The sequence below is a fragment of the Uranotaenia lowii genome, chromosome 1 (genome assembly GCF_029784155.1).
Source record: "Uranotaenia lowii strain MFRU-FL chromosome 1, ASM2978415v1, whole genome shotgun sequence".
In the NCBI taxonomy this organism is placed as follows: Eukaryota; Metazoa; Arthropoda; class Insecta; order Diptera; family Culicidae; genus Uranotaenia; species Uranotaenia lowii.
The window spans coordinates 24,531,035-24,556,099 of NC_073691.1; the positions used below are offsets into that span (position 1 = coordinate 24,531,035).

Below are 25,065 nucleotides of genomic sequence, written 5' to 3' on the forward strand. Positions count from 1 at the left end.
AAATTATTACCACTTGTATTATCCTTCATAACATGCGGATTAGGTATATGCAGGCCGAACCAGATGAAATAAGAGTCGAAAACAACAGGCTTACACGAGAGTTCCACCAAACTCTGCCAAATTCAACCGCAGGATTTGTTATTGAAAGAAGCGATCTCGAAACTCTATTCGAAAATAGAAGTGGATTGATGAAGAAAGATGAATATAAACAGTTGCAAAATGATCTTATCAATTACCAATGGCAGGAGAAAGGTAATGAGTAATTTTTGAGTTGTCAAACGTGAACAAACCGAAATAATTTCATGCAATCAGCTATAAATATTTACATCATTTCGCCGTTCCCATAATCATCGCTAAGCAGTATGAGTATGAGAGTATAATTGGAAATTAGTTTACGAAACTTCAGTATGTTTAATAAATAAAGTAACGTTTACATGTTTTGGACTTGTGTCTGTGTGTTTTTGCATAATCTTGATCAGCTTTCGGAGTGAATTTTTTCTGAGTAATTTGTCTGATTATGTTTGTGTAAAACCTAAATGTAAAAATAAATAAAATTCTTGTACTGTTATTCTTGTTCTGTTATTCTTATTGTTTCGAGAGCACAAAAACTGCCATTATGATCGTTGATCAGATGTTATTTACCCAACCAACCAAAAGTCGCGTTTTTACTTCAAGATGGAACTCCAAAGTTCATATTTGACTGAAAAAATGTTTTACGGGAACTTCAGGTGACTCTTGTCGCGTAAAAGTTACTCAGGAACTTCCATCGCCCTTTGAAAGGTTGAATTATCGACAACGGAACTTCTAAGCGCTTTTAATGGAACTTTTTCAAGAAGGTAGCTAACGTTTGCGTAACACTTTCTAACGCACCATTAAGATACTTCAAGGTGTTTAAAGAACCTATATGGGAATTCTAAGCGACATGTCAAAAATGTCTGTCAATTTCTTGTCATGGTATTTGTTTGGTTTATATCTGTACTGATGTTTACAAATGGAATTCAAGATTTTTTTCCGAATTTTTCTTATAAATTTTAAGATATACGAATAAATTTTTGATGATGCTAAGTTTTGTTATTATTTATATTGGGTACTGAAAGTCCTTCAAACGAAATAAGGTACAATCTATTCACCAACCAATTCAATCATCTCGAATGACATGAAGTTTAAATACTAATTATAAAAGTGGCAATGAACTATTGCTGGATTGGTCGAGAGGCTGGTGAGTTTCATTCCAACCTTGAGAGCAACGGTTCAATCCTCTAGGCGTAAGCAGCTTTTGTAATCAAAACAATATAAATAAAAACAATGAGATGCTGAATAGCGTTCTCTACAGCCACCTAAACGAACTTCAAAGTAGCTTTAAGAACTTAAATTTTGGGCTGATTAGCATTATTTAGACACAAACGAGAGCTGATTAAGCTTCTATGGAACCTTTTTAAGGGAATTCTGGTTGCTTGGGTACTGTCATTATGACCGTTGAACAGGTATTATAGAAGAAATAACCATACTAGCTGAACTTATATCAGCAGCTTTCCAAAAAAAAATTACTATAATAATAATATATCTGATGATAATAGTTCTAGTGAAACAAAAATTATATACATCAACAGAAAAATGGATTCTTACATGTTTGAAGAAATTGAATCTACAAGCGAGGACCATACTTCAGCACAACAGAACGATCCAAGTGGTAGGAGTTGTTTATAAATTTGCATTAAATATTTTAACATTTGTGTTCTTCCAGTTCTGTGTAGCTCTGAAAAAATTTGGGAACCCATGGAGATTGTTGTTCTCGAAAATGTATTCGACAAATTCAAGGACAAAGGTCGGCGGGCAGTTCGTCTCATAACTTTGGAGCTGCAAAAAAATGGTGTTATGTGCGACCTAGTTCAGGTTGAACTAAAGCTTCACAATTTGGGATTATTGAGAAACAACTCCTGGAAAGAACCTACGTAAGTATAGTAAGAATTTCCGAACTGAATATGTAGCAGTTGTATGTAATCTTTCATAATATTATTTGTTAACTTTTTTAACTAGTGTACTAATTATAAACTTTCAGTTCTACCATGCGAGGGCGGAATTTTTCGGAGCACGAAGACGTGCAAATTTGTCGTTCGTGGAAGGCTATATCAAACGATCCTACTGTAGGAACAGACCAGGCCCGATCTACATTTTGGATCCGAATACAGGAGCATGCCACGCGACACATTATCTCCCTAAGATCCAGAACACCTGAAGCGATTCGCCAGCGCTTCAACACAATCCAAAGACAAGTGCAAAAATATTTGGATTGTGAGGCGTTCGCATACCGCAACAGAAAGAGCGGCACTTCCGATGAGGATGTTATTTCTGTTGCGGTGAAGCGATTTCTTCAGGATAATTGTCTGAAGGATTTCAAAATCTACGGTTGTGTGGAAGCCTTAAGGCATGAGCCGAAGTTCTCTACCAACGTAGGCAAGATAGGTGAGTTTTTAGCAATGTCCCTATTCCCATCAGTACACAGTATTGTTTTCAATGATTTTTAAATTATTTTTTTTATCAATAATACTACAAACGATTTCTATGTTATTTAAAAATTGTTGGATTGAAAAATGAGTAAAGAAAAGTTAATTCCATGTATCGTATTTCTTCAAACAGACGATTTTTTGGAAACATCGTTCAGTCCGGAACCACTTCCAGGTCCTTCACAACCACAGTCTGGTCAATCGATATCCTCGTCTGAGCGACCGTTGGGTAGAAAAGCTGCGAAGGGAGCGGCAAAGGATCCCCGCAACGAGTTGCTCGCGAGCCTCATTGACACAATGGGCAAAAAGGCTGAAGTGTTTAATAGGCATGCTAAAGCTTTGGAAGAGACGGCTGCGGTGCAAATAATGTCTACACCACTTGATGGCCTAGATGAGGTATCCCGAGAATATTTCAGAATAAAAAAAGCACAAATACTCAAAGACACTATACGGGCCCAGGAAATGTTTGATAATATTATTGAAGTGGAATCAGATTCAGATTAAAAAAAACTCGATTTCGATGAGGTAAAATAAATGTTTATTGTTTGTTCTATAATTTTTGTTTTATTTGAGATATTGAGAGATTTTTAGTTTCGTATAGATTGCTCGGAGTTTTCGTCAATATCAGCATATTTTTCTGTATCCATACATAAATTTACAATGTGAAACAAGTTTTTGTCAAACAAAAATGTCAACAAATCAAAGGAAAATTTCCTTTGACTTTGGGATAAACATTTCTCATTTCCTCTATCAATGTCAGCAATAACTTGAAAAAAAAATTGCATTTTCATTTCATTTTAACTAAACCTTATTCCATTGATTCAAAGCAATTTGATTGAATTTATTGAAGAATTGTTTCAATTGAGCTTTTTGTGATCCTGGTAGAATAGTCGAAATCATTGTTCTGTCAAAAAGAATATTCGTAGAATTAATTTTAAGACAATTAATCGTGAAACTCAAAACTTATGCAATTTTTCTAATAAAATGGGTTTTTTCTTCTCAATTATTGAGTGTCTGCAATGAAAGTGTTTCCGTTTTAAATTTGCTCCTACACCGGTGGGGAGTGGGTGTTTTAGCCGATTCTAAAATTTCAAATTGTGCTTAAACTGGTATACTTAAAACCAATATTTACGCCTGAACCGTTGGGAGGGCCCTTAGGTTCTTATATTCTTGAAACTTTCTGACAACATTTTTACACACCTTTTATAATTATGAAAAAATTAGTAGTTTTTGAGATTTTGTCGTTTTCGTCATATTTACCATATATACCACAGCTGGTTATTTGAAAAGTAATAAAAAAATCCAATGACTTCATACTATATTTTGATCGTCATCATGAAATTTTGTTAAAAAAATTACATTTTTGTTCAATTACATTCATTTCCAACCGAAAGTGATGAATTAATAATGAAAAGACTGATGGGGTGACCAATTTCAGTATTGAATCATAAAATTTAAACACATTGAAGACCAATCAACCAATTTATGTTTAGTTATTTTTCCCGTACTCACTACCTGGAATCGATCGCACCTCACTATCCAAAAAAAAAACATGGGAAATTTTAAATCATTAGCAATGTGTTTTTCAAAAACCACAAAACAAAATTTTCGAGAAACTTTATTCAATTTCCGGTCGTTAAGTGTCAGTAGAAGCTGTAATTCAAGGTGTAAATCAAATTAATTTCCAATCAAGAACAAAGATTTCGTAATAAAACCCTTAGTTATTCCAAGACTTTAAGAAAAATAAAATTAGAAAGAATATCTCGGATGTTTAAACTTGACTACACAGTTTTAAATGCCTTGCTTGAAGGTTTGAATTACTCCGTTTTACACTTTTTTATTTTTTATTTCCAACACTGTAATTTACAAGAAAACATCGCTGACATTACTTTACATCAGAAAAAATTGAGGTTTCTGAACTTACAATTTCAAAACATAAGACAAGAAATTTACTGAACAAGATTTTTTTTACTATTGAATTTTAGTATTTCCTAAATGGGTTGTACAGAGGGTTTAAGCTAGAGGTGAATAAACTGTGCTACTATTTATGAGCCCAAGTTTAGTGAGGAAACGGTGAATCAATATAATATGGCAAAGTTTTGAAGTTAAAAGACAATTCATTCATTCATCGTAAATAACTGTGATAGATATTCTACAAGGGAATTCTGAAAAATATGCAAAAATCGTCTTCTTTTAATCGACGTTCTGCCAAGTGTCAGTACGGCTTTTTTCTGTCACCTAAGCATGTTTTATCAACGTTTTATGACGGTCGCCTTTGAGGAGAAATGTTTCCAGGTAACAATCATTCAAGCTTTATTTTATTTCATAACACGAATTCTTTCTCCTATAAATGCGGTACTGCAATTGGGCGGTAAATGAAATGTGAATAATGTAGAGGATAGATGAAATAAAGATAATGGATTGGAAATAAATGAATATTAACCTTGGAATAAAAAAAAAATACGCACGTTCAATAAAAGTATTAAACAGGTTATAAAACAACGTTCGAATGAGCATCGTAGAATTATCGTGCATACTTAGACTGTGTGAAAATGTTCAAGCGTGCGTGGACAGGAAAAAAAGTCAGTTGATTCGCGGCGATCGATAAAAACGGATGTGTTTTCGGTTATGTAGTGACTGTGATGAAATTGAAGTTATGGAAAGAATACAAGTGACTCAACCGGCGAATTCGACAATGGCGCAGTTGAGACTCCCTTGGCCGGGTAAGTTGTTGGTAATGGGGTGTCGCTTAAAGGAATAGGAAGTGAAGGAAATGGGAACTGGTACAAAGTGGAATCATGGCTTACTGAATTGGAGGAGCTCTGACGCAAGGGCAGAGCTTCAACTCAGGGCATAGCACTGACGCATGGGCAGAGCTCTAGAAAGCAACAAAATTTGAAAGAAGTTGATGTGAATTTCATGGATGATACAGAAAATGAAGCACTGACGCATGGGCAGAGCTCTGAAAAAAAAAAAAATAAAGAAATCAATGTAAATGAAATGAAGCACTGACGCAAGGACAGAACTTCAATGCAAATGGGGTTCTGACGCATGGGCAGAACAACACTAATGAGAAGCAGAAATCTGACGCATGGGCAGAGCTGCAATGAAAGTTAGATCTCTGATACAAGTAAGGAATTCTGGAAATTGTAATGAAAGTGATAATATGTATGTATGTATGAAACTTGAAGGAAAGAGCATTGACGCCGAAACTGTACCTTAAAAACAACAGTTGAAACAGACGTAACAAAATTTAAAAAAAATATGTCACAAAAATGGGCATCGCAAAAATGGTCGGAAAATCATTGTTTAAAAAAAAAAGTGCATGTAGAAATAACAGCTCAAAATAAGCCAGTTTTTAAAATACTACAGTGAGTTTGTTGTTGAATAATGCAGAACACAAAAAAAGTAAATAAGAACAGTTTTTTTTAAATGGAAATGATCTAGTGAAATCAATTACAAAATCTTCTGAAAAGAAAAAAATGAAAAAAAGTTGCAAATGAATACTCCTAAAAATCCAAGAACAAAATAAGAAACTGACAGAAAATAAATGAAAATTATCGGAAAATCTAACAATATAAACTGTTCAAGAAAATTGTGAAAAAGTGATGCAAAGGCGCCAATGGAATAAAAGAAAAACAAACCGTATTGCAAATAATTGAGATGCAGAGTAATTTTCGTTTATCGGAAAAGTTAAATATAAAACATAATGAGAAAAAAATGCATGTAGAAGTATCAGCTCAAAATAAGCCAATTTTAAAATACTACAATGAGTTTGTTTGTTGTTGAATTATGCAGAACACAAAAAAGTAAATAAGAATAGATTTTTTAAATGGAAATTATCTTGTGAAATCAATTGCAAAATCTTCTCTGAAAAGAAAAAATGAAGAAGAGTTTCAAATGAATACACCTATAAATCCAAGAAAAAAAGAAACTGACAGAAAATCCAACGCTTAAAAAACAATATAAAATGAAATAACTGGTTAAAAAAAAGTTCAAACCATTTGAATAAAAAAAGACCAAACAAACTTTAATTGTGATTAATGGAGCTTGAACACAAGATCCAATGGAGTATTTCTAGAGTTTGTTTTGATTAGGCCGTATGAACCATTATAAACAAAACTGAGTTTTTGACTGTAAATGGTGGTTAAACATGTAATCTATCTTCGTTAAAAACTTGGTTCAGTTTAGTCGATAAATTACTTCAGCAAAATTATTTGAATTTAAGACGTATAATGACTTTTTCCATTTTCGAGTGTAATTGGTTTTAACGACGTTTTGCGTTGCTCTGTATTGGCGTGCATGCAATTGGTCGCAAAACAAAAGTTCGGGGATTTGGTTTATCGGTCCTTTTGCACTTTCGCTGAAAGTCTTTAGGAAAGTGTTGAAATGTTGTGAAAAATGATAATTAATTAATACAAAAAAGTTTGTATGAGTGCTTTTAACTATCCTAGTTGAATTTTGAGGTAGAATTTGTGACTGGGTAAGTAAAATAAGTGTCATTTTTCACTTGGCGAGAAATTTAACTTTTATTTTGTTCTACAACAGATGCATCCTAAACATTCGTCAGAGTTGGATGCGTTTATGCTGCCCTAGGTCGGTCAACAAAGTCACAGGTGAGCCAGCAGTGTCAAGTTTAGTAGGAATATTGCTGCGATGGACAGTACCGAGGAAACCCGATCCAAGAAACATCTAAACGGGCACTTCCAAGTAATCTGCGTGCTCTCGATTCTTTTGACCCTTTCTTCATACAACTTCAAACGGAATTGCGAAGTCATGGACAAATACAATCATGTTTTCAGAATGGATTTTTCAAATTACAAAACGACGTTTGTGCCACACGATCAATGCAAAAGGTTGTAAGTACATTTTAGCTAATAAGAACAAAATTGCGCATGTCTAATACATAGGTGATTTCTTAATCATGTTCGCAATCTAATACCAAGTTTTCAGACAATTCTAAACTATAGTTTCAAATCTAGAATTAAAAAGGTGTTTCGGAACTTCCACAGGGATTTTCTCGAAACTCGTTGAGTGGCTCATACGACTAAATCAAAACAAACTCTAGATTTAAAAAAAAATGCTTAGTTGCTTAATTCAAAATCAAATGAAGATATTAAAAAAAGTAGTATTTATGAAGCTTAGAGATGACAGTTGTATTTTTATAAATTTTATGGATTTGGTTAAAAAACAACTTTCAAGCCATGTAAGTTGATTGGAACATAACTGCAATGAAGTAGAAATCCATGATAGTCTTGCAGCAGATACCGTTATTTCGAAATTTACAATAACAAAAAGGGTGTTAATGAAATAATTAGAGAACCACAGAAAACCAAAAAGCTATAAGCAGAAATTACTGAAACAAGAATCATTGAAAAATTGTACACTTAAAAAAAAAGAAAATAGTAGAAAGTGCTGTTCGTTAATAGTATAAAGCGGTAGCAGAAAAACGGGTAAAAAGAGGATTTATAAATAATAGAGCTAAAAATAGCTAAAGATTGGTAAAACTTTACAGCTTTCAAGGCATATACCTATTTGAACGTAAAAAAATTGAATTGATTCAAACCGGATAGAATAACGGAAGAGGTGAGATCGAAGAAGCTTTGCATTAATTTTAAAAGAAAATCAATACTTTGGTATAGAGATTTTTAACTGTATATAGAAAATTTAAGCGACATTCGAAATTTTAACTTGAAAAAAAAATTAATTACATTTTAACAACAGAGTACAGGAGGAGATGAATGTAGAGGATAGATGAAATAAAGATAATGGATTGGAAATAAATGAATATTAACCTTGGAATAAAAAAAAAATACGCACGTTCAATAAAAGTATTAAACAGGTTATAAAACAACGTTCGAATGAGCATCGTAGAATTATCGTGCATACTTAGACTGTGTGAAAATGTTCAAGCGTGCGTGGACAGGAAAAAAAGTCAGTTGATTCGCGGCTATCGATAAAAATGGATGTGTTTTCGGTTATGTAGTGACTGTGATGAAATTGAAGTTATGGAAAGAATACAAGTGACTCAACCGGCGAATTCGACAAATAATATATTTTATAAGTTTGATGAAGAATCAGGACTAGGAAATCAAAAATTATTCTTATTTTGCGAGAAACTCGACTTCCAATTTTAAATTCTCATTTTCGATTCAAATTGAATGTTCTGAATTGGTAAAATGTAATAAAGTTACCTGCTCGTGTGAAAATGAGGCAAGATACATATTTGAGAAAATATTCCAAGGACTTGTCACCGAGTAGGTATGAACGTACATGTTGGATCATCGCCATGTGAGCCATCCGGACCGGGGCACCTGAGTATAGCAGAATTTCGCAAATATCAAATCTCGTCAACCGTGTCATAAGGGGGAACATATGTTTTCACCTTTTTGAACGCAAAAACGAACAACACCTGCTGCTGCTTGCTCGTCTATTGGGTCTCGGATCCCACTCGGAAGGGATGATTTATTTCTAATTTAGCACCAGCAGCCAGCGAGCTACACGTTAGATACAACCGGAAGACGTCATAATTGAGCAGTTTTGCGAGCAGAGCGCGTGGGCCTTTCTTTTCCGTTTTCCGGAATAGAAAACATCAAAGCAACCTGCTGCCGCTTACCGGTTATTCAGAATCAGAAACGAATCAACTCTAGCAGGGGGGTCACCCTGGGTAACGGGCTGCGAAAATGGCAACCCTTGGTAACGCCACCCGGTTTGCGGAAAATGCGTCCTCGCCGCCCGCCGACGCCTGCATTGAGATGTGGGGTGGGTATTCATTTTTGTTATCTGTTCATAACTTTACCCTATGCTGTTGTAGGTCTGGAAATGGAAACCGGGAGCCAGAAAAAAAAGAACACACGATACGGTGAAGATTCGTCCTCCGGTGAGCATTTATAGAGACAACATGAATGGATAAAAACGGAACGCCATTGCCAGCAAACCGTGTCCGGATTAGAGGCGTTGGATGTTCCGAATTCCGAATGGTTTTATCGGAAGATTTCAGCAGCAGCATCACTTCAGTGCCACATTCGTGAAGTGGTGCGGCGCGGGGAGAAGGTGAAATTGTGTTACTGAAGCACCCCTGATCCTACTTTTCCTGGTGGTGGGTATGTAGATACCTGGAGAGGTTAGCGGGGTATCAGGCAGGGGTTCAGCATGAAAAAAAGAGAGCAACCTTTAACGGTTTTCCTTCCCGGTAGGGAATATTATTGCCTACTGTGATCTGGTTATTACCGTGCAAGAGCTCGGGTTAAACTTGTTACAAGATGGGGTTCGTCATCTTTACAAGACACAGGGTAAAAACCCAGGAATCCTTAGTAAACGTACGAAACCCTAGGCAGAACAATATTCAACCTCGGTTTGTCCTCAAAGTAACAGTAGAACCATTCCATTACAACTGGTGAGGGTGTTTCCAGGCGATGAACGATAAAAGCATAATCGATCCGATATATTTGATTTCAATTTAATTCCTTTAGCTTCAGAGTAAGATTACATTGTAAGGAGGATAATCTGTAAGAGAATTTTATCTTAATTCAAATTCATTGTTTCCTAAGATTCTTATATTCTTGACACTTTTTGACATTTTTTGTCCTTTTCACACACTTTTTATAATTTTGGAAAATTTTGTAGTATTTGAGATTTTGTCGTTTTTGTTGTATTTGTCTTTTTTATTATTGTTTACCTTATTTGGGTAATTTTTGACATGTTTGCCGTTATTAACATTTTTATAATTTTTAATTTGGCATTTTCCGTATTTTTCAATTTTGCATTTTTGAAATTTATCTTATTTATCTTTTATCTCATTTTTATCATTTTAAGCATTTTTGTCTTTTTTTCTTTTTTGTCATCTAACAATTTTGTCAATTATGGGGTCAAATTTGAGACAATTTTGACAATGCACAATTTAGACAATTTTGACAGTTTTGACAGTTTTGACAATTTTGACAATTTTGAAAATTATGACAATTTTGACAATTTTCACAATTTTGACAATTTTGAAAATTTTGACAATTTTGACAATTTTGTCAATTTTGACAATTTTGACAATTTTGACAAATTTTACAATTTTGACAATTTTGAAAATTTTTACAATTTTGACAATTTTGAAAATTTTGACAATTTTGACAATTTTGACAGTTTTGACAATTTTGACAAATTTGATTATTTGGACAATTTTGACAATCATGTCAATTTTATCAATTTTGACAATTTTGACAATTTTGTCAATTTTGACCTCTTTGACTACTTAAGCAGTTTTGACAGTTTTGACAATTTTGTCAATTTTGTCATTTCTGACAATTTGGAATTTCTAAACAATAAGAACGAATTTGATCTGGGATAGGAAGACTGAACAACTTTTTTGATACTGAAAAGCACTTGTTTTGCATTAAACAATTATTTAATTAGGTTTTGTTTTGCTCTGGCAAATTCTTGCAGGTTCAGGTGTATTAATTCGCTCAAATTTCATTGAAATTTTTGAAACTGATAATTAATATTTTTTTTATGATTTTTTTTTATCTTAAAAATAGCTTAAATAACAGAATGAGAATTTTGGTAGTTCCCTTGGACCGAAAAACGATTTTATACAGTTCAAAATTTATATTTATGCCATAATTGACTATGGCTGCCATTGGATAATCTAGCAGGCGTATTCGATTTCAATTTTTACTTTTGAATCTGCTGCAATTAACTCAGAGCAAATTCACTCGTGTTGGGGGAAAGTGGTAGAAATTTTTACACTTGTAGAACATTTTGAAAATTTTACCATGCAAAAATGTTTTGTTTGAAATATTGCTATTTTTGCATCATAGCATGCGAGAAAACAACACTTCACGGAGAAAAAAGTCGAAAGTTGTTCCAATTATTTCAGCTAATTATACCAATCATCAAGGTGTAGTTGATTTTTTCGCATTCAACTATAAATATAAAAGGTTCAACAACAAATTGCTGATTGTCCTTACGCAATCAACTACAAATATAGTAGATTCAACTGTAATTGATTCAAATGTAAATATGATAAATTCAACTACAATCGTATGATTTATTTTAGGCATTCAACTATACTTATAATAGAATCAACTACACCCTGTTGATAATTAATTCCACTCTAAACAGAATAGATTCAATTACGATTGTACAATTGATATTAAACATTCAACTCATAAATATAATAATTTCTATTACTGTTATGATTAATTGCATCGAACTTTATTTTAACCAATATTTGAGTATAGTTGCGCATGAGTGCAGAGAAAAACAGAAAAAAACGGCGATAAATTCATTTCTCGTTAACGTGAAACCCGCGGGAAATATTTTTCCGAAACCGCTATCGCTTAACCGTTTCCAATCCACCAAGGATTCCTGTGTGTATTCTCCTGGCAGCGGTTGTGGTGCTCGACCAGCAGTTGGCCTCGTTTGGAAACCGCAACTGTCCACAAATCCGGCAGAATAGAAATTTGTTCAAAGGGGTAGCCGAAACCGATGGGAACCTCAACCTCAGCTGACCGTTCGAAAGTTTCTAGAAAAGTCCTCCAACGAAACTCCCAGTCTAAGAAAACAGGCTACAATAAACGGCCGGCGACTTCAGCGGCATGGAAAAACTCAATTCTACTCGGAGCAAGACGGCGGAAGCTAGACATGGCCTCAAACAATTTCACCGGGAACAATCGAACGATGCTACTAATCTGTCAGGGACGTCAAGTGTGCTGGTGAGGAGGAAGTTTCCAAAAAAGTGTACCGAATCAATTTTTTTTTATTATTTTAGATTATTGTATTTCCCTGGGATCACTGCCGACTTACCGGAACCTGGGATTTTGCCACTGGGATCGATTGACAAGAGACCACACCTGACGTCCTATACGGTCACCCGAAACGCTGCTCGTCGAATAGCATAAATGTTGGTTGCCCGTTCACCGATAAAGCCCAAAAAAATACGCCGGGTAAAACTTACAACATTACTTTTTCTCCGTTTTTTCAATGTACTTTTTTCCCTGGCAGCTTTCTTTCGTTCTACCTACCCTATTGCTGAGATCGGTGGGCTTTCCGGCTGGGAAGTAATCAGCAGTAGCAGGACAAACAATTCGGATCAAAATGCAGTTGTATTCCTGTAAATTTACCACCACCACCCGATGGCAGTTTCTTTGGTCGGTTTCGGGCGGAGGCTGAACGTTGAACGGGCCAGAAATAAAATTTTGTTTGTTTAATTTGGTCGGCCATCAGCACAACTAAAGGCTATTTAGGCCGTATGAAATAAAATTTTGTTTTGTGTAAATAGTGTGAAAAACCAATAAAAATAAAATATAATTGGAATAACCGCTAGAACCGACTAGAAAGCAAACAATAAATATGATGGCTTCCAAAACAAACATTTGTTGAATCTACAATATCTATAGTTGATCTCATAAAACCAATCATAGAAATATAATTATATCTATTATATTTACAGTTGAATCAATTATACCAGTATAGTTGAATTTATTATATTTCTTGTTGAAAGCACAACATCAATTATTGACTATAGTTGAATCTATTATATTTATAGTTGAATGCAAAAAAATCAATCATATCGGTATAATTGAATCTATTATATGCACACAAAAACAATCCGATAATCTATTGTATATATAATTGAAAGTTTGATATTTATAGTTAGCCGAGAAATAATCAGAAATATGATTGAATAAAAGTGGATTATTGTTAAAAATACTATACTTTTTTCTCCGTGTTGTTGTAAAAATTCTTGAATGCACAGATCCTGGAATGTTTTCGCATGGTAAAGTTTTCAAAATGTGCTAAAAGTGTCAAAATTTCTACCACTTTCTCTCAACACCAGTGAACTTGCTCTCAGAAGACTTAAATTTAGCACCTAAACAACGGAGTTACATGACTCGCTACACGAAACTAATCATCTGAAATAGAAATTTGAACGATTACAAATCTTTTCGAAAATTGCTGGCTTTTATCGAACAGTAAAAAAAACGATACAGCGAATTTCAGTCTTCCTCCCCTAGATTTTGATAATTTTGACAGTTTTGACATCTTTTTTTTCAATTTTGAAAATTTTGGCAATTTTTGACAATTTTTAAAATTTGAAATTTTGACAATGCTGACCGTTTTGACATTTTTTTTTTTCAAATTTGTTCAGTTTTTGAGTTCAGTTATTTTTTTCGACTTAATAACCATTTTAATTTAATTCAATGGGGAGATCGCAGCAAGCTGTGCTCGCGAACGGGGTCGCATTTTTCTGTCTTCGCGTTTGTTTTTTTTTCTCGTATTTTTTTGCGGTCCTGAGGTTTCTTTGCCAACCGGTTGCTCCCAACATTTTCAATGGGATTTTAGAATTTTAGTTGTTTCTTGTGCGATTTTGTTAATTGAAGCGATTGAAAGCAGACTTTATGGTTTTTTGAGGAAAAGTCGCAGAGAAGTCCGAATAGTTTTCCCGTTTCGATGTCATGGTTTCATGGGGTTCCGATGAAGTATGGTGAATTCAATTCCGTAAACTGGTTGTCTATTCGCGTGGTGGTTGGCTTATATCATGAAATTTCAGCTGAATTTGTGTGATTCAGAGGTTTTCTGTGTGTCAAAAATTGATGTTGGGTTGGAAGAAAAAAAACGTAAAATGGCGACGCGAAGAAAATGTGGTTTCGTTTGGATATTGGAAGCTTCCATTCTAAAACTACGATAAAAGTTTTTGTTATCCGTGTGAAAAGCTCCGACTGTGGTTTTGATAAAGTTTTTAACAAATGTGTACATTAAAGTAAAATGATTAAAAAGGGCTTCCTCTGGTTGACAGGGATCCGAGATACATCATGGAAGTGATGACCGGAGGACCGCGAGTTGGTTTTAGCAAAATTGGGACTGGGACGACATTTGCCCGATTTGCAGCACACGCGTTTTCTCTGCGGTCCGTGAAAATTCCTGTTTAGTGCAATTTTCCGATGTTTGGTTTTGAAAAATAAATAGTTTAATCGTGTGATTGAGTGTTTCTCGATGGAGTGGAATCGGATGGTGTCGAAGAACTGTTGTGAAAAAGTGTATTTTAGTATATTCATTCGGCTGAATGTGGGCGAGAATTCATGAAAGTTCGACAAGTTTTTCTTTTCTTTTTCTTGGTTTTGGCGAGTGAATTGGTGCGGTGATTGCGCATAATTTTTCCTTCCAAGTGGATTTAAAATGTTTTTAGAACTATATGGACGTCCAGGTACAAAGGAACTGAATTTTAAAAATCGTCGAAAATGAAAAGTGCCGTGTTTGGATCTGGTGGGAAGGGAAAAAGGGAGAAGGGAAGAGTGTTTTTTTCTAGCTCGCTTACTTGTTCGAACGAGTTCATCAACGTTGATGATGGTAACAACATGGTTCGTCAACATTTTTATCAATTTCGTAGTAGAATTCTATCTTTTTTCAAATCTGTTTTATGTGAATGGTGGATTCTTTTTAAATATCGAATTCCTTCGAATGGGAATATGAAGACCGCTGAAATAGCATCTAAAAACAAGACTGAACGAATTCGATCGCAGAGTGAGACGCAGCCTACTTAAACTCGGTGAGGAAAATCCGAGTATTTTATATCCCTTTGCCAACACTTTTCTTTCCATCCAAACTAGCAAAATGGAATCTAAATCTTTTAAAATAATACCACATGAATAATGTTCAAAATATATTCTTGAAGTTTCAACCACATGAATAATGTTCAAAATATATTCTTGATGTTTCATTACATTTATTTTCCTGACTCGGAAAATTTGTTATTTTTCATGAATTTTCTTTGCACAAAATTTATTATAAAATTTTCAAAATACCCAGTGAAAAACTGACAATACAACCTAATCGTAAAAAAAAATATTAGATTAAACTTAAGAAGTCTCAGATATGTTTATAGCACAAAATGCAAACTATGAACAAAAAAGTTTTTTTAGAATTTCGCGTTAGGTAAACATAAACATGATGTCAACCAGTAGAATTAATACTAGTTTAATGCGATTACAGAATTTTCAAAGTCGATACATAATCAATCCAAATTGTAATTTCCTTACTTCTCGGATAATTTTCATCACGACCATTGATTTTTTTTTAAATAAACAGTGTCAACCTCGTTTGTGGTGGAAGTAGGCGACGACTGGATAAAATCGCACGTGTTTTTTTTTTCGTCTGCAATATTTTACAAAAAATAACGATTTCTTTGCGAAAGTTAAGAAAATGTGTGATAATGTGATATCAAAATTAAGCTGGACCGGTACAGATCCAGGTTCCGCTGGAAGTTTTGGTGGCATTTTCCTTGGAAAAAGAATCTTTCTCGGAGTAATTATGTGAGCAGAAAACGTTTTCTTCCCGGTTGAAAACGAGTGTGGGAAAAGAATAAAAATCTATCGAATTTTGAATGGAAAGGTCGCGATTGTTAGTCATGAAATACATCAGTGAGGACATATTGTAAATCAATGGTTGCAGTTTTGTAAATATAAGGAAAATGGAGAAAAAAAGTTGTGCAGATTATAGGAGAAATCCACAAAATGAAAGTTGTGTTCCGGGAATAATGTTGTGAGGAAAGTGACTAATGATGTCTAGTGATCTGCTTCCAAGATCTCTCGCTGTTTGCTTGGGAAAGTTTCAAATGGTTGGCAAAGAATGTGTTTTTAATGTGAAGAACCAACAGCACATAGCGGTGGTATTTGAATTGAGCTTTTAATGATAATTCAACGAAAACAACAAGTGATTTTATGACATTGGAAGTTTATTTCGATGCTTATTTACATAGCTATGATAGCTAGCTATGATGGTTTTTGCATAGCTTATTTTGGAATAATGTTGTCTGTGGAATGGAGCTGCAGTTACCAGATGCGACAACAATTTCGCAGAGAGTGCGCTTAGCAGCCAGGAAAGATTAGTTGAATTGGGTGAGATTGTTTCATTTTACTTAAAAACTTTTTATAGTGATAAATTCTACCTGCCTCTGAGCGAGAAACATATAAAGATTCACAGAACTTTTTACACGTTTGCGAATTTCTCTAGAGCAACGAATGGGAAGCTTTTAACTTTCATTCCGAACACCTAATTGGGACGTGCTGCGCAAAGAGAAGTATTTATAATTAAGTTATACTTATTATTTTGAAAGGCAAATTATTTTTTAAATTAATCAAGATTAACAATTAAAATATATTCTGGTAAACTTGTTACAATTTTTCTACAAATAAAAAAATCTTACATGCGTGAAGGAAGCCATAAATTTCAAATTATAATGTTCATGGTTTAAACAGCTTATGATTGATGGCCAACTTTAAACGGTTCCAATTAGTTGATAATAAGGGTGAACTTTTTGAAAAATCTTTCGAGTTCTAAACAGATCTCGAAAGGTTTCATGTACTGCTAATATTTTTTTATTCTTTTTTTATTTCCAAGAGCGAGTAAAGGCGCTTTATCCTTGGTCGATGACCAGAAATGATTTTACACTGAAATCCAAAACAGTTTTTCTTAGAAAAAGAATCTTAGAATCTTAATCTCCTTTTTATTTCATCAAACTCTTCAAAATGCTTCTATTCAAGTTTTGTGATTTCTGTGTATAAAATAAATCATTTCCAACCGCCGAAGAAAGGACCTGGTGATTGATAATTGAATTTACATGACTTATAGTATGTATACTCATCAAGAAGCATTTTTCTTAGCATGCTTCCAACGATAGGGGAGAATGAGGATACTTGATCCCTGGGGATACTGGATTCCTTAGCTATATCTCGAAACTGGAATGTCTTACAAAGATCAAATGTTCTAGAAAAATGTGCCAAAATGAGCAAAACAACAATGCTTGTAGTTTAAAAAATTTTAACAAAATAATTGTTTGAGTAATTGAACTTTGTTTGAAAAATTTCACAAAATGTAACTTGAAGATCTTTTTTCATCACTTTAAAATGATCCTTACATGGAAAAATTATGAAAAAAATATTTGTTCCAATGTATCAATCGTTCGAACGTAAAATGAACTTCATAATGCCACACTTTCAAAGCAATGGAAAACTCTCAACTTTTTTAAGAAAAAGTTTTCTAAAATGTTGATTATGGGTACAATTGATCCCCTAGATTTGGGTACAATTGATCCTCCTTCCAAACGGCATATTCTTCTTCTGAATTAATCGTTATGATTGCTGATTACGAAATTACTAATGTTTATCCAAAAACTAATATTTATCAAACAATTGTCTGAAGAAAAGAGCAAAAATAATTAATTTTCTCTTAATTATAAAAAATAGCGCCTTTAAGTATGCAATGTTACTAGCGTTGAGACAAAGTTATAGAATTTTCTTCTTATGTCTGCTATAAATTGTGAAATGAGAACAAACATGACCAAAATAGTCAATTAACATTCTATCTTGGAGTTTTGTTTGATTTTTATACAAGGATTAGGGCTTCCTGAATAAAAGATCAAGTCTCCTTCAATAGGGGATCAAGTCTCCCCTAACTTCAGAAAAATCGCAACTTTTTTACTCCCACGAAAATGCTTCTAGTTCATCAACGGGTTCAAGTATCGTTCTAATTTTTGGAGCATAGAAACTTGAAGTTACAAGCTGTCAGAAAATGCCAAAGACGGTGAGTTGCTAAATTTTTCCAAAAAGATATGGTGAAAATAAGAAAAGGGGATCAAGTATCCCCACTCTCCCCTACTGCCCATTTGAAACGTATGGTACTGGTGGTCCACGTTTCTTCTGTTCCTGTGTTTCAGATGTCTCTGCGTTCTCTGCTCCATGGTAGGCCCAACCACTTTATGTTTTTGATCATTTTAATGTTTTTATGTTAGAATAATCGAAACATGAACAAAGACAAGAAGAATAATAACTCGCTTTTATTGTTCTTTGGGACTCAGACATAAGTTCTGGCTGTGGAAGTACGATTAGTGATTAGTGATTAGTGATAAACAGTGTCAACCTCGTTTGTACCAACAAATTCGAATAAATTAACAACTTTCTAAAATTTTTATAGGATTTTTAAAATAACTGAATTGTGGTTTTTGAAGTTTTGCATAGATTAATAGTTTGTTGTTAGAATTTTTACGAACTGTACAGCGCATTCATAATTTCAATTGTCAATTAATTCCTCAGAGATCAATTTAGTCACATCACAAAATTGTGATATCCAATTATATGAGGCCGAGTTTAGCTAGGGACAATTAAATTAATTGTTAAAATAATCAATCATCAGAAACTTTACAATCTTACAACCTATTTATCATTTTTTATTTCTTATGGTCTCTAGGCTTGATCAGAAGTTAGGCGGGTTAGGATATAAGGAGCTTAGGTTTCAAGTGGTTTTATCGCCTACCAAGGTGATTTTCCATACCATATTACCTTTTCCCCAAACATTCGGCGTGGAGATTTGTGGAGGGATGGCGTACAGCCGGCCTCCGCTAAACATATCTCCACATGTGCTGCACTTCCTTTCCTCCTATCGACTACATGGACTTGGCCGGCGTCGTTATTGGTTCATTTAAAAGTAGGAGATCCTCAAAATTTTACAGTGAGATTGCGTTGCTTGCTCCCAGCACCTTTCATTTGGTTCATTGTGCAATGTTGATTATCTCGAACCAATCACGGAGTGCAACCATTATGCCATTGGCCAGGAGGGGCCGTAGGTGGACCGTAGTTGATAGCAAGCTCAAGCTCAAGCTCAATTTAATTCAAAGTTTTTGACTGCTGCCCAGATTATGGTTTCGAGAACGCGCACTTCAAAGATTTCAAGATGTTTGTTTTTACATAAATTTTTGTAATTCGAGAATTATTTCAATCGAAAAGGTGTTTAAAAAAATGTTCAATAATATGAGTTTTGCACCAGGTAAAGATTGCGATATGAAGAGGTATACTTAACTAAAAATTTATCATTTCGGGACTTACATCCCTGAGCTTAAGCTTATTGATCGGTACTGTACCGATCAGGAAATAGCATCTAAGTTTTTGTTTGTAATATGTGTCTAGTTTTATGTTCACTTGACACTTTAATCCATTTGCTCGCAAACACCACTTTCTGTACACGTACCCTAGCATTAATATGTACTCTCTCGCAACATAAGAACTTTCGCCGAGAGAGACTCACACAATAGAATGTAAGCCATTTTAGTTGTTAGAATAGAAAATAACATTGAATCGAACGCACGGATCTTTCACTTCGTTCCAATAAAGTACTTATCTAAAGTCCAACCAAGCGGCTTATCTCAAGTTTATCCGAAATCGGGTCTAGTTAAGTGGTGGCAAAATAGTTGCATCAAGTTGCACCGTGATACCCATACAAAGTACACCGAAGTGCAAACAAAATTCTTCCCCCATCGGGTGAATCAGCTGCTGTGTGTTAAGTGTAGGCGACTTACCCGGATTCCTGCTGCTAGTGGATGCCGTCGACTTAGAGACGGGAAGAAAACCCTCGAATTCCGAACCCCCCATCGGCCGAGCCCGAACATTTGGTCCTTCGAAGCCGGATTCGAGGACAGGAAGCTCATCTGGACCAGCAGAGGAGATCATCAATCGCCATCTTCCGAGCGCCATAGCAGTTGTGGTTTGTAGCAAATCCACACCCAAGGTAGGCCAACTTGTGATTTTCTCACCGTGGACAAACTATTACGGCCTAATTATTCACTTGGCCAGCGAAAATCGCACCGATATCACTATACAAATTGTTCGATACGGCACTTACAATAGAATTTGATGATTGATTGTGGATCAAAACAAACTGCGAATTACACTTCAGTACAAAAGTTTTACAACACAGTACAGTGCAAAAGTTTAGAAACAAGTAAAAATTAAATAACTTTTTTTTACGAAATTGCATTTTGTGACTAAAAGTCAGTTCTACGGCGAATTGCAAGTGCATTTAGGGTGGTGCACTTTACAGTGTCGGTCAAAATTATATCGGCACTTACAAATTTGAAAGTTTTTGGAAAAATTGGAATTCACTTCCAGTGGTCACTGAGACACTGTGAAGCATTATAGCGAGACCCATAGAGGCAAGTGGCTAGACAACAGTATCGTACAAAAGTATAGCGTCACTTAAAAAATTGGATTTTTGGAAAAAATCAAAATCCCTTTGCCTGTTTATTTTGTGGCGATTGTAACATTGCTGGGTTACGTAAATACAAGTTGCTGACTACAGTACCGCTCAAAAGGATAGCAACATACACTAAATAATTTTGGCGATTTTTATTTATAAAACACATCCGAAAAGTCAATCATTGGTGGCATTTACGGTCGTTTTGGTGTTTTTAAGTGTGATTTGAGTGGTGTTGAGTGATGGCTAGCAAGGCGGAGAAAAAGTTAGCAGCGGACCTTCTGACGAGACGACGAGCGTGTGCTGAACGAGATGTGGTGGAGAAGTTCGTAGCGGATTTCACCTATGAACGGGATTGTTGCCAGGTTGCGGTACGTTTGGAGGCGCTCAACAAGTGCAACGAACTCTTCTTGAACGTGCAGAACGACATCGAGATGGGTGACAGCGAAGAACGGTTTGAAACACACCTGGAATTCCGTGCTGATTTTGAGGATCGATTCTGCAGGGCGAAGGGTTTTTTGCTGTCCAAACTGGAGAGTAGGGAGCATCCGTTGAGTTCGACGATCATCCACGCATCGGCTTCTCATAGCATGTCTTCCAGCTTTCATCATCGTCTGCCAAAAATCGATTTGCCGAAGTTTAGTGGAGATGAATCGCGCTGGATCTCATTCCGTGATAACTTTCTCTCGATGATCCACTGCAACGAGGACATACCGATCGTCAACAAGCTGCAGTATCTGTTGCAGTCGTTGGAAGGAGAGGCAAGAAAACCGTTCGAGTCTGTGGATATCCAAGCCGATAATTATTCGTCGACGTGGGACGCGCTTAAGAAGCGTTACGATAACAAGCGATTCCTCAGAAAGGAGCTGTTTCGAGGCCTGTACAACCTTCCACCGATCCAGTATGAGTCAGCCCAAGACCTCAACACACTGGTTGATGATTTCCAGCGACACGTTAAGGCTCTGGGGAAGTTAGGCGAACCGATCGAGCATTGGGACACTCCGCTCATCTTCATCCTGTCAAACAAGTTGGATTCGGCGACGATTCGTGCATGGGAGCAAGATACTCGACAGAAGGACGAGGTGAAATACGACGAGCTCATCGAGTTTCTCATCCACCAGGTCCGGATGTTGAAATCCGTGGACAGCGATCTCCAGCATCGTTCCTCAGTGCCCACCGCTTTCAAGGTGGCCGGACAAATCACGAAGAAACCAGTTCCCATCCGATCTGTCGTGAACACAGCTACGTCCGAAACTCAATCCAGTACTTCGCCATGCCACTGTTGTTTGAGAACACATCCGCTTCACCAATGTCCAGCATTTTCGAACCTATCAAGCTCCCAACGGCGAGAGTTTGTGACACAGCACAGTCTTTGCTGGAATTGCTTTCGCGCAAACCACCGGGCAACATCCTGCAAATCTAAGTTTCTGTGCAGGATTTGTCAAGCAAAACACCACACCATGTTGCACGACCACCAAATATCACATCTAGAGCAACTCTCTACTGAGGAACCACATCCCGTACAAGCGAATCCAGGCCCCAGTAGATTGCTTAGCCCCCCAACAGTAAATCTTTCCGTGCATTCTGATTCAACCGTTCTCTTGGAGACAGTCTCGCTGTTAGTAGTCGACCGATACGGCAGAAAGATCCAAGCACGAGCTCTACTTGATTCTGCAGCGATGTCAAATTTCATCACCAAGAAGCTGGCGAACGAGCTCGCCACCCGTCAAAGTCCCGTGGACATCGCAGTTGCCGGAATTGGAGAGTCAGTCAAGCGTATCAAGCACAAGTTAGCTGCCAAGATCATATCCAGGAACAGCGACTTCTCCACCACACTCGATTTCCTCGTCATGAAGAAGCCAACCTCCCATCTTCCCACATCCCCGATCGATACAACTGCCTGGAAAATGCCAAAGGTTCCATTGGCGGATCCTCAGTTCCACGTTCCAGCAACAATCGACATAATCATCGGTGGAGAATGTTACCACGAGTTCTACACAGGCGTACGCCACTCTCTTGGTGATAATTCTCCGTTTTTGGTGGACACCCTCTTTGGCTGGACAGTTTCTGGCAAAGTGGATTCCAGCTCCACCACCGCACCGCGAGCGTGCTTCCTCTCCACCGTTGATCAAACCCGAGAAACGATCCCTGGGGAGTTCCGGCCAATGGAAACCGCCGATGGGAGCCTGAGAACGGAAGCTGAACCCTCCACCACTCAAATCCACGAAAAAGGATCCGTCGCCCGCCATTCCCGGCCCAATAATCCTAAAACCACCCTTGGAGATTCGAACACGAAGGCCACACAACGTAACTCCACCAGAAATGCACACCACAAAATCCCTGGAAGTCACGCTCAGCCCGGAAAAAGGCACCGCATCGATTCTGTTGACGACAAACCACACTGCTATCTGCCACATCACCCGGTGCTCAAGGAAGCCAGCAAAACCACCAATGAACGCGTGGTATTCGACGCATCCTGTGAGCCCAATTCAAGATACGCGCTCAACGATACGCTGCTCGTCGGTTCCGTCGCTCAACACAGTCAGCTGTCCAACACGCCTTCAAGCGCCGCTAAGGTCAACGACAAAGGAGAAGACGCTGCCTGTGAATCCTGCTGCTACTTTGTCCCTTTAGCCAAGCAGCCGTCAGTTACCTGTCTGGGGTTATGCGCACCTGTCCTGCCAACGGAATTCCGCATACCAAAGCCGCCACGACATCGTTGGAGAACTATTGCTGCTAATCGGTTAACTGCTATCCAGAAGGATACTGATGGGCTCAGTAGGAGACGCGTTCCGGAAGTGCACATCACAGCTAGTGAACTGTCCAGGTATCTACATTCCTCCAACTTCCCCGAAAACCCTGCATGGCAATCGTCGTTATTGGAAAACTGGCCCTGTTCCGCCACCTCACGGCCACTCGATCGCTCTACAAGACTTCATCAAGGTCGAGATGGAGTCATTCAGTCAGCCAAGCGAGATTGTCATCTTATTCACCGCCAGCAGTCAACAGGTCAACGTGACAACCCCCGACAACTAGTACAAAGCTACAAAGACCGGTAGAGCACGCCGAACGTGCTCAACGCGCTTATAGAGCGCTAAAAGGTGATTAGCGTTCCTATAACTTTACTCCAACCGTTCGATCTACCGGGTCTTTGTTGCTTACAGATCCATGTTCTACTAATTTCACCCATTTGCGGTATTTTCATCGAGATCAATCTACAAAGACCGGCAGAGCACGCCGAATGTGACTCACTGCGCATGTCGAGCGCTAATAGGTGATTAGCGTTCCAAATTGTCACATTTTCTTGTTCGATCTACCGGTTCTTTGTCGATTACAGATCCTTTCCTACATTATTGCTATATCGTCACCGAGCATTCATCGCCATGCACCAAGCCACGTCAGAAGCCGAATCTTCTAAGACCGGTAGAGCACACCGAACGTTGCTCAACGCGCTAAAGGGGCGCTAACAGGTGATTAGCGTTCCTCTAACCTTACTCTACGCCGTTCGTTCTACCGGGTCTCTTTTGTCGTCCACAGATTCTGCACCAGTGCCTAAGTTGAGACGAAGCAGGTTCCTCGATGTGCGACGTGCCAGTTGTGCCTTCGAATCCAGCCGAAGTAGTGAACAGCTGCCTTTCCGACGCAAAGATGGTTCATGTCGGGTCCAATCGTGTCTCTTGGTCCAACCGTGTACCCTGGCCCAACCGTGTCGCATGGTCCAACCGACTGAGGAGCCCGCAATCAATTGGTCCGAAATTGGTTGAAACAGCAGTTTCAAGGTGGCCGGAATGATCGGTACTGTACCGATCAGGAAATAGCATCTAAGTTTTTGTTTGTAATATGTGTCTAGTTTTATGTTCACTTGACACTTTAATCCATTTGCTCGCAAACACCACTTTCTGTACACGTACCCTAGCATTAATATGTACTCTCTCGCAACATAAGAACTTTCGCCGAGAGAGACTCACACAATAGAATGTAAGCCATTTTAGTTGTTAGAATAGAAAATAACATTGAATCGAACGCACGGATCTTTCACTTCGTTCCAATAAAGTACTTATCTAAAGTCCAACCAAGCGGCTTATCTCAAGTTTATCCGAAATCGGGTCTAGTTAAGTGGTGGCAAAATAGTTGCATCAAGTTGCACCGTGATACCCATACAAAGTACACCGAAGTGCAAACAAAATTCTTCCCCCATCGGGTGAATCAGCTGCTGTGTGTTAAGTGTAGGCGACTTACCCGGATTCCTGCTGCTAGTGGATGCCGTCGACTTAGAGACGGGAAGAAAACCCTCGAATTCCGAACCCCCCATCGGCCGAGCCCGAACACTTATAATTTACCCAGAAGTATAAGCATTCAAAATTTTGTTTATGTACAAGCTTACAAGTTATTTAATAAAATACTTGATGCTGAGATTTTTCTATTAAGTGTAACAAAAACGCTATACCACACAATTAATAATAATTTAAATTTGGCACAATTTTTAAGCGCCTTTATTCAGGCAGAAATGTATGTTCGATGATATTTTCTTCCAAGTAGGCTGGTTTTT

The 25,065-nt window shown here is 37.0% G+C and overlaps 3 protein-coding genes and 1 long non-coding RNA gene across 4 annotated transcripts in view; 3 read left to right on the forward strand and 1 right to left on the reverse strand.

Moving 5' to 3' along the window:
• The window catches only part of LOC129740062 (high affinity copper uptake protein 1), a 409,058-nt gene that overhangs the window by 187,171 nt on the left and 196,822 nt on the right, over positions 1 to 25,065 (reverse strand). The window lies entirely within an intron of this gene.
• LOC129740058 (uncharacterized) lies at positions 1,516 to 3,639 on the forward strand. Its single transcript, XM_055731650.1, has 4 exons — positions 1,516 to 1,690; positions 1,745 to 1,952; positions 2,060 to 2,463; positions 2,638 to 3,639. The coding sequence occupies exons 1-4, from the start codon at positions 1,615 to 1,617 to the stop codon at positions 3,006 to 3,008; spliced, it is 1,059 nt and encodes a 352-aa protein (XP_055587625.1). The 5' UTR covers positions 1,516 to 1,614; the 3' UTR covers positions 3,009 to 3,639.
• On the forward strand, positions 11,767 to 12,803 carry LOC129740063 (uncharacterized). Its single transcript, XR_008736082.1, has 3 exons — positions 11,767 to 12,208; positions 12,265 to 12,439; positions 12,498 to 12,803. It is a non-coding gene; the product is annotated as an uncharacterized LOC129740063 (long non-coding RNA).
• LOC129758564 (uncharacterized) lies at positions 20,759 to 23,575 on the forward strand. The gene has a single exon (XM_055756097.1). The coding sequence runs from the start codon at positions 20,759 to 20,761 to the stop codon at positions 23,573 to 23,575; it is 2,817 nt and encodes a 938-aa protein (XP_055612072.1).